Source organism: Pygoscelis adeliae, unplaced genomic scaffold (genome assembly GCF_000699105.1).
Source record: "Pygoscelis adeliae isolate BGI_AS28 unplaced genomic scaffold, ASM69910v1 Scaffold57, whole genome shotgun sequence".
NCBI lineage: Eukaryota > Metazoa > Chordata > Aves > Sphenisciformes > Spheniscidae > Pygoscelis > Pygoscelis adeliae.
The window spans coordinates 4,204,748-4,214,146 of record NW_008825615.1 but is presented as its reverse complement, the minus strand read 5'-3'; the positions used below and the strand labels follow the sequence as shown (position 1 = coordinate 4,214,146).

Below are 9,399 nucleotides of genomic sequence, written 5' to 3'. Positions count from 1 at the left end.
CCTGCAAATGACTAGTGCTGAGTTCTCCTGGAAGAAGCCTGCCAGCTGCTGAATAGCCATTTCTCTCACATGAACTGCACTGTCTTCTAGAAGGGTGCTACTTAGGTGGATACCTTGGTATTCCAGCTTGGTTGCTAAGTCCAAGTCCAAAACGCTCATCCATTTCTGTTAGTCATTGGGAGGTATAGGCATCCAGGGTGTTGCAGAGTAAAGCCTGTGTGCTGCAGGTCCCTGCTTGAGATCATAGTGAAGAAGCAACAGTTTTTGTTGCCATTCATTGATAGAAAACGACTTCCCTTCGATATAAAATACACTTTGAAATTCTGTGGAAAAATAGTGAAAGTAAAATAAAGTTATGCCAATACCGACCCTGATACTGTTAAGATAATGCATCTCCAACTCCACAGTTCAAATCTGAAGGGCACGATTAGTTTCTCTTTTCCCACAAGGGCTGATACAGAGGCCTTTATTACAAGCAAGAGCAGCAGGTCAGAACAGTCGGCGTGAGGAGTTTCTGACAGTTGCTTGAATAATAGGCATTTATTTGTATCAAATACTGGAAGGATTGTATCTTGTGGAAAAGATAATCTAAATACTAATGTGGATGACTTTGTAAAAGAGAAACAACTGCTGTTCCCCAACTTCCCTTTCCTTGAATTTGTAAATGTTGATTATTTGCATCTTTCATATAATTTGAACAGTTCCCATTACAATTTTTTTTACTGTTTCCTCTTCTTAAAAGGCCATGTAAAGTGTAACAAGTGAAGCTACCAAGCACAGGAACGGGTAGGAATGCAGCTACTCAGCTCTGGTGTGGCATGACATGAGTCTTTAACAAAACTGCTAATGTTAATTAACAATTTAGGAGGAAGGGAAGCTGAACGGTTGTTGAGAGATATTGTAGCTACTGGAAACAGACTGTAGTTCTCCTTTCTGATTTCTAACACCTGTTCTCCTGTTTGTCTGGGATCTTCACCTAACCATCTTTTTTTGGGTTTTTTTTTGTTTTTGTTTTTTTTTTAACATGCTGTGTGTGCTGGTAGGTAGTATTCTTCTGGGCTGTGGCTCCTAGTCATAACTTAGAGGTTTTGCCAGTGAAAGAGCTACCAAATGTCAGCCAGGCAATTTCTTATTTGCTCAGTTTCTGATAAGCCATTATTGTATTTGCTTGGAGAATCTGAGTTGGTCACAGTAGTGGGGACTGGGCTATTGTTTTCAGGCCTGTTTGTTTTTCGTCACAGTGCTGGAATGAACAAGGGCACTCAGGTGGCCTGTCTTGATTTTGAAGGTTTTCTTTCAATCCGTGCTGCAGAAGATTTTAATACAGCAGTCTGGTGCATTTGCTTTATTCATTTTAAGTGTAGCTGTTCAGCATCAAGTTTTCTTTCTTTGGAGTGTGGATTTGATGCTTCTGACACTTTCTAACTGCAGTCCAGAGAGCAGGCCGGTGGTCTAGAAAACTTCTGATAATAATAGGTGTCTGTAAAGAGGAAAGGCTGGAGCTTTAAAAAAAAATAATTGAAGAATGATGAAGTAAGCTTAATGAGATCTGGTGAATCTTAGGAGAAAGGATCCCAATCCTCAAAACAATAATGCTTTCCTATGGTTTCTTCCTTTGAAAAACCGTTGAATTAGTCATTGTTCCTAGTGTTTGACTAAGCATTGCAAAGCTGCATTTGCTCTAGCTAAGAGCATAGTTTTTGAAAAAAAGGTTGAATGCAGGGTAGTAGAATTATAGTCCTTGGGATTGCAAAGTATACCATGCTCAACCCCATCTACTCCATAATTTAAGTTTACTCAGCAAATAAGTCTTGGGTTACTCCTAACAGGGATCTTGTTTATGACTGTTAACTAAGTTTTTAGTCATGTTTTGTAGCAGTGTTTTTTAATGTACTTTGTGTTTTGAACAAAATTAAATGGCTAAATAATCACTTTCACACAGGGCAAACTCAGAAGATGAATCTCTTCCAATCCATAACAAGTGCCTTGGACAATGCTTTAGCCAAAGATCCGACTGCAGGTATACTATACTTGTTAGTGTGTTTTGCTTTGTAGAAATTGCATTTTGTTTTACCTATTTGTGTACAGTATTTAAGGCATTTCTTGTGGCCTTTAAAGTTTTCTAATAAGTTATTTCTACATTTTGATCTCAAACAAAACTTAAAAATGTGTTGTATTAACAGATTATTAATGGATTATGTGATCTAAGGTGCAGTTGTGTTTTCTGTATTAGCTAGGTGTATTTTGCTTGAAAGTTGGGACAGAAAGATGCATTGCTTAACGTGCTTCTGGTATTACTGATGTGAACTGTACTTAAGGGCAGTTTGAGTCCCACCAGTAAGTAAAGGAGTTTTTAAAATGTAAATCTTAGTTTTTAATTCCTTCAACTCTCTATGCTCAAAAAGTGATGTTTTTTAGAGACTATATATTCCTTGCTCTGTCCATTCTCCCTTCTCTCCTTCCCTGCCTTCCGAAATTCCTTTCCAGCTTTACTGATTTCTGTTCATTGTTGTGCATAAAAATGTAAGATTTTCTAGGCTTTTGCAGTCTGGCTAACCTATAACTTTGAAGAAGCTCGTTCATCATAGCTTGATTTAAAAGGGTTATCCTAAACTCTTTTGCAGAAAACTGTTTATTCCACTTTTAATTCTTGTACATAACAGGAGGTCTGTTGCTTCTGTTGTCATAACAAAGGTATGAAGATGGTCAGATATCTGAAAGAGATGTTTAATGTCATGAACACAGCTGCAAAAGCTGTATGATCTTGTGTAATTTTGGTTTTTCTTTTTTGGTTTTTCTTTTTTGTGTTAGTAACTCTTTTTGGCACTGCTTGAACTACTTGAAGTCTGACTAATCATCTAATTTATTAGGACAAATTCCATGTTGTCTGTCCAGTACTATGCCTGTATACATTCCCTCTCAATCTACAGCTGTATTATAATCACCTTTTTAAAATTAAACTTAGACAACTGAGGGTAAATTAGTGCCAAGAACAGATTTTAGTGCTATTTCTGTAGAATCAGCCATATAAAAATAAGTAGAATGTTAGTCCAGCAGGAACCTGAACTCATATATAGTCTCCACCCATTTAGTCACTCTAAGGTTCCAGTCTTGCTCCTCAGCTTTGCAGGGCTGGATCTTTGCAAAGCCCTTTGCAAGACCATGTTGGAGTTCTACAGTCCAGACGTGTGAGTTGTCAGTATCACTCTACTTAACGGAATTAATTAGCACTTCTTGCAATAGAAAGCATGTCCTTCATGTGTTTTTAGTTGTATGGGAATTGAGCAACTGTTGTTTAAGTAGTGGAAATCCTCATACTTGTGTTGTTGAGAATTAGAAGCTGTCCAGGAAAATATTTTCAGTGGCTGAACAGAATGAGTAAATCTATGCAAGTTTGCTGATAGCAGCATTAAATGGGATTTTTTTTGTGCCAGCTGGCTCAAAAGTGAGTAGCCATATGGTACTGGAAAGGCCTTAAGATTTTAAGTACATAAGAAAGCAAACAAATTAATATTAAAAATGAACTAGAGAGATGATCTTGGGGACATACTTCACTTCATACACACTTCATGCCCAGAGAAGGGCAACGAGGCTGGTGAGGGGTCTGGAGCACAAGTCTTATGAGGAGCGGCTGAGGGAACTGGGGTTGTTTAGCCTGGAGAAAAGGAGGCTGAGGGGAGACCTCATTGCTCTCTACAACTACCTGAAAGGAGGCTGTAGCGAGGTGGGTGTTGGTCTCTTCTCCCAAGTAACTGGCGATAGGACAAGAGGAAATGGCCTCAAGTTGCGCCAGGGGAGGTTTAGATTGGACATGAGGAAAAATGTCTTTACTGAAAGAGTAGTTAAACATTGGAAGAGGCTGCCCAGGGAAGTGGTTGAGTCACCATCCCTGGAAGTATTTAAAGGACGTGTAGATGAGGCGCTTAGGGCCATGGTTTAGTGGGCACGGTGGTGGTGGGTTGACAGTTGGACTCGATGATCTTAGAGGTCTCTTCCAACCTTAATGATTCTATGATTCTATGTACTCCAAGACTGCATGGGTTTTACATTATTATACAAGTTATTTTTCTTTAAGTGCTGTCATTAATATGATTGTCAGAAGTGTGTTAATCCTTTTTAGTGCTTCCAATCAGAAATGTATTTTATTTAAATAAAAATAATATTTGAAAGGCAAGGAGGCTAACTCATTATCATATCTCACATCCTTTAGAATATGGAGAGTATTGAGGAATTTGGGAATTATCAGAACTGACCCCCATTCATGCAAGCTGCTGTTGGTGATACTGCTGCACATCTCTTACATGCTTAAAAAAATTGAAATAAGCAATACTTATTTCTGTGAATTGAATAACAGAACTGTTTTAAGAGAAATTAGATGTCATCATTCCATAAATTCAAAGACACCCCCCCCGACTAGTTGATATGAAGCTAAATTTTAAAGGCAATTACTTTGCATTTAAAACTTTATTGGCTACATCACCCACACTGTAAGGATAGTAGTGTTGAATACTGAGAGTTGTCCTGGTTATTAGATACCCATCTTTTCTGTAGAGGAGTTCCTCTGAAGTCACTCTTCAGGGATCTGGCAAGTATGTTTGGAGAAGGTTTGAAATTTCATGTTGGATTGGTATTTTGAAGAAAACTTCAATTTGACATTTTTCAAAACACTACATTTACTGAAATCTGTGGATGAAGAATGCCAATGGTTACCAGCTGAAGCAGAACACATAACTTCAATGACTCTTTAGTGGTTGAATGTAATTGTTTCTTGGAATTGCTTTTATTCATTTAGATACAGATATTGTGATATTATAGAATATTTCAGAAAAATAAATAGATGGTTTAATGAAAGCATAGCTGAATCAGTTTCATGAATTCTGTTTTGAGACATAGTTTTGTTGCTGTACCGATTCCTCATTAACCTTCGTTCTTCATTTGTTATAGTTAGGCTGTGCATGAGAAATGCTTAGATAAATAAATGTCTAGATAGATCTTGAAGTAAAATGAAATGTTAGGTGCTACTTATGTTAGTGTCTCATAAAAAACTTTGAAACACATTCGTTAAAAATAAGATGCATTGGAGTAACATTAGCCTCCTCTACTTTCTTACTTTTCAGTAGTATTTGGTGAAGATGTGGCCTTTGGTGGAGTCTTCAGGTGTACAGTTGGCTTGCGAGACAAATATGGTAAGTTAACTTTTAAATCTGACATTATTTTCATATTAGCATCTCTTTTCTTTTGTACCCCTCTATGGTTTGTGGGAGGAGAGCAGTACACATGGGAGAGAAGCCTTGTAAATGGACTTCTGTTTTCCTTTCTGTCCTTGGAAATAGAAAAATTTTGAACATGTTACTGTTTATGTAAGCTTTCAAAGCTTTTGAAACTTGCTGACATAATTTCAGGAGTCTTCTATTTCTTCAACTAACTTTATCAAAATAACTTCATTTTTTTAAACTGCAATTGGACCAGATATTCATCATTGTGGCCCCATTTAATTGCTGTAATCAAATTAAAGCCTCTTAGCAACAATACATGGTGATGCTTTTTGGGTCCTATCTGTAGGTCAAGAACTGTGAAGGAATTACATTAAAATGGATTTAAACTCTTTGTTAAATATAGTATTTTCTAGCATGGCCTGGAAAGGCAATATAGAAATGGTGTGTTATAGCTCTGCTTGTGCTTCATCTAGAATGCGATTGGTTTACTTGTTTGGGAGACTCATGTGAAGGCATTCAGAGGAATGGTACAACCTTTGCCTCAAAGAATCTTAGAAGTAGCCTTTATCACTAGATAGGAAAAACAGGTTTGCAAAAGTATATGAAAAGTACGATGGTACTTAATAATCTCGTACCTCAGACAGTTGAGGCGAGTTCAGTGGACAAGGAAAAATAGTTACTTGAAGGAACTTTTTAATTTTTATTGAAAACTTATTTTTTAAGTAAGTTTTAAATAGGGAATTTCTTTTAAACTTGCAGGAGCTTTTAAAAATGTCTTGTGTGATCTGTGATTTAAATTAATCCGTATATTGTGTTTATTTTGGAAGAAACTTAGTTCTACTATTTCTGGGGGACAGACTCCTACAGCTGAGTATCCATGGCTTCTAAGAAAGGTGGGGGGAAGGAAAAGACTTTCTTTCAGACCGTATGTTGTTGCACAAGCATATGTGTCACGTTCACAGTTCTTCATGGCTAGAATTTAGCCACCTAGTTAGTGATACCTGGTTGGAAAATCTAGATGGCTTTTCAAAGTCCTTCACTGTTCTTCCAATTAAGTTTCTTCTTTGGTTATCCATTTGGTGTCGTTTCATTAAGTACCCGTTTTGCTGTGAGAAGTACTGTTACTGGAATGCTAAAAAAAGAATCAATGTTTCCATGTATGGCAGGCTAGGTAGTACATAGCAATTTACAGGTCTTGGAAACTGGTTGTGGATACAGTAACCTGACATCTTTTAATTTGGCAGTTGCTGTCTCCCCCACTGGGCTATTAAACAGAATAAGAGGTTATAAAATGTTAAGTTTCAGCAGCTTACTTTCTTCAAGGCACCAGGATGACTGGGACCACTTGCAGCCGGTGATTAAATCTGTTTCATTTTCCTCATCTGGAGGAGATGAGTTACTGCCATCTTGGAGATCACCAAGATCCACTTTTTTGGAGTGAACCAAAAAAGGGAGAGGAGGAAGACTATACTTTTAAGAAGTTTTAGAAACATAACCATATTTTGTTGTCTTGTTTCTCTGCTTCAATTATTATGTGGATGTCTTTTCACTCTCTGGTTTATACATTAATGTTCAAATAGTTTGGATAGGACTTTTATTAGCAATGATCTTTAGTGCTGCATGTTGAGGTTGAGTTAGAGTGCTCTGGTGTGATACGTTAACTCTGTTTACTAGACTTCATGTGAAAATGAAGCCTCTGAGACAGCAGTCGGTTGCTGGAAACATGGGCAACAGAAGACTTCATTTGGGAAATAAGCAACAGCTGCAGATGGCTCCATAAGCAACCTTCTTGTCTTTTAGTGAACATCACCAGTTTAAAAGACAAAAGGAGCAAATTTTATATTGTTAGGGTGTTGCTTTGACAGTCACTTGTTGGTTTTCTTTGATGTAAGAAAGTCATATAATATTGGAATGAAGGAAAGGCATTATTTAATTCTTGTAGTAGCATTTTATTGATGGTGTATTCAGAAGTGCCAGTGCTGTTCCAAGACTCTGTGATAGCCCCTGCCCCAGAGTGCAGGGGTACTGTTGAGGGGGTGCAAAGAACTATTTACACTGTGTTAGTATGATAAGCAGCAGTCACAGCACATCAGCAGCCTAGCTAGAATCAGATGTATTTTATGGGTATAACAACAAAGATTTTTAATGAGATTTTTGAGGAAGATATGACGTGACTTTGGGAATGTTTGAAAAGAACTCCTTTAAAGCATGAGAGGCAACATGAGAAATTGTGGAAGTACTTGTATGAACATTGAACAAGGGCTAATGAAAGCTAGTATTGCCATTTGATCAAAAAGGGTACTGACATCTTTATGGTGAATAAGAGTATAGATTTGATAAGGAAGAACTAAGTAGTGCTCTTGTTTCATGTGATTGTAAAATAAAATGGGTGGGTACATAAAGTGCTGGTGAGATCAAATTAACAAGGTAGGAAACTCTCCACATTCATTCAGAGCGTTGCAAAGATTGTATTTGCTAGAGGAAAAGTGTGTTAGCTGGAAGAGAAGGAGAAATTTGAAAAGCTTTTTACTGTATTCCTGCTTAAAAAAACGCCAAGTTTGTCTTACAGATTCATTATAGAAAGATCTTCCTAAGATCCATTTATCTTGCAGATTCTGAGATTTAGGTCTAGGTGAGAAGTGAACTGAAGGTGTTGATAGTGATTGAGAGAGAAGAGGGTGGATAAGGCTTGACAGGAAAAATAAATGAGTTCTTCATGCTGCTGATGAGGTGCCTTTAAGTAAATGAAGGCAATATCTGAAATATGAGTTTGGACAGAAAGAGAAGTCTGAAGATAAAAGGTGAATTTAGGAGTCATTCACATAATGATAATTCAACCTTGTAAGGCAGTTAAGATGACACAGGTAACTTTTGGCTTCTTTCTTCATTAATAGTGAAATCCTATAGAAAACAGGCAGTGGCTGAAGAGGGAACGGCAAAGATGAACTACAGGATGTACTGAAAATATAGTTACAATGCTGAGGAGAACCAGGAAAGACTGAAAGTGCAAAAATTGAAGGAATCCAAAATTTTGAGGGGGGTGTGGCTGTCTGTCAGTGTTGTCTTGGAGATTAAATAGGTTCTGGATGCTCTGCTTGTTTTATGCGAAGGCTAGAGTCCATGTAAAATAAGGAGGAATCCCAGACAGAATCAATGAACAAGCATCCTCATGGATCTTACCTGTACAAGGAAGATTACATACACTTACTGACTTGCCCTCCTACATTTACCATCAATGTAATAATAAGAGATACAAGTGATATAATATGAGGTTGTTTCTTTACATGTTGATGTAAAATATGAAGGAATGAATGTGTTTTTTCTCCTCTCCTGGAAGAGAGAGGTTGTTTGGTTTTTTCTTTGTCTTTTTTTTTTTTTTGTAGATAATCAAAATCACTAGGTGGCAGTCTATGCCTATAACTAGTTATTTTGATACAAACTGATAGTTCCTTTTTAAGCACGTTTATAGACGTCAAGGTCTAAATATCACCTGATAATATAGTAGGATCTACTCAGTAGTAGTACTATACAGATGCTGGTTGCTATCCAGACTGTTACTGAAGTCTCTGGAGAGATGGAGAAGAAATTTGCTTTTAGAATAAATGCGTCATCAAATCTAAAACCTTTTTTTGCCAGGAAAGCCATTTAAGCCTGAGTGTAGAGTAATGTTGTAATACAAACACAGTTAGAGGCCTATACTAGTAAGTGAAAGAAGTCAAGCTCATTGACTTTGTAAGGAAATAAATCCTAATTTTTGATTGGATGAATTTTTGACATGCTACAAAGAATTTTGTTCGAAAATTTTTAATTGAGGAATCATATGTAAAAAAAGTCAGTGTGTGGAAGTTTCTTTTCCATGATATCTATGACTTAGGATGGTATGTTTGTTTCTATACATCATACATCAACATCTGAAACGGGCGATTCCAGTTTTCTGGCATTGCTTTGCTGCTCATGATTCTGTATTGGTGTTAGTATGTTTTGCATGAACTGAATGCTTAGAAATCTGTTGCTGTGTAATCCTCTGCCCTGCAAATGAGTGGACTCCCTGAAATTTTTATGTAGAGAGTTCCTTTTAGATAAGGGAAGGGAAATAAGTCTTGTACAGTTTTTTCCTTTGTCCCCTCCCTCTGGTCTTGCACACTGGAAGGCATATTCTTGTTTTATTTCTTGTCTCTTTCCC

The 9,399-nt window shown here is 37.1% G+C and overlaps 1 protein-coding gene across 1 annotated transcript in view; it reads left to right on the top strand.

Annotated features, from left to right (window-relative positions):
• Window positions 1-1,947: 1,947 nt before the first annotated feature.
• BCKDHB (branched chain keto acid dehydrogenase E1, beta polypeptide) overlaps window positions 1,948-9,399 on the top strand; it is a 136,890-nt gene continuing 129,438 nt past the window's right edge. Inside the window, exons 1-2 of the mRNA XM_009333128.1 lie at window positions 1,948-2,020; window positions 5,118-5,186. Of these exons, the coding sequence (XP_009331403.1) occupies window positions 1,957-2,020; window positions 5,118-5,186 (133 nt within the window). The 5' untranslated portion in view covers window positions 1,948-1,956. The remainder of the gene's footprint in view (window positions 2,021-5,117; window positions 5,187-9,399) is intronic.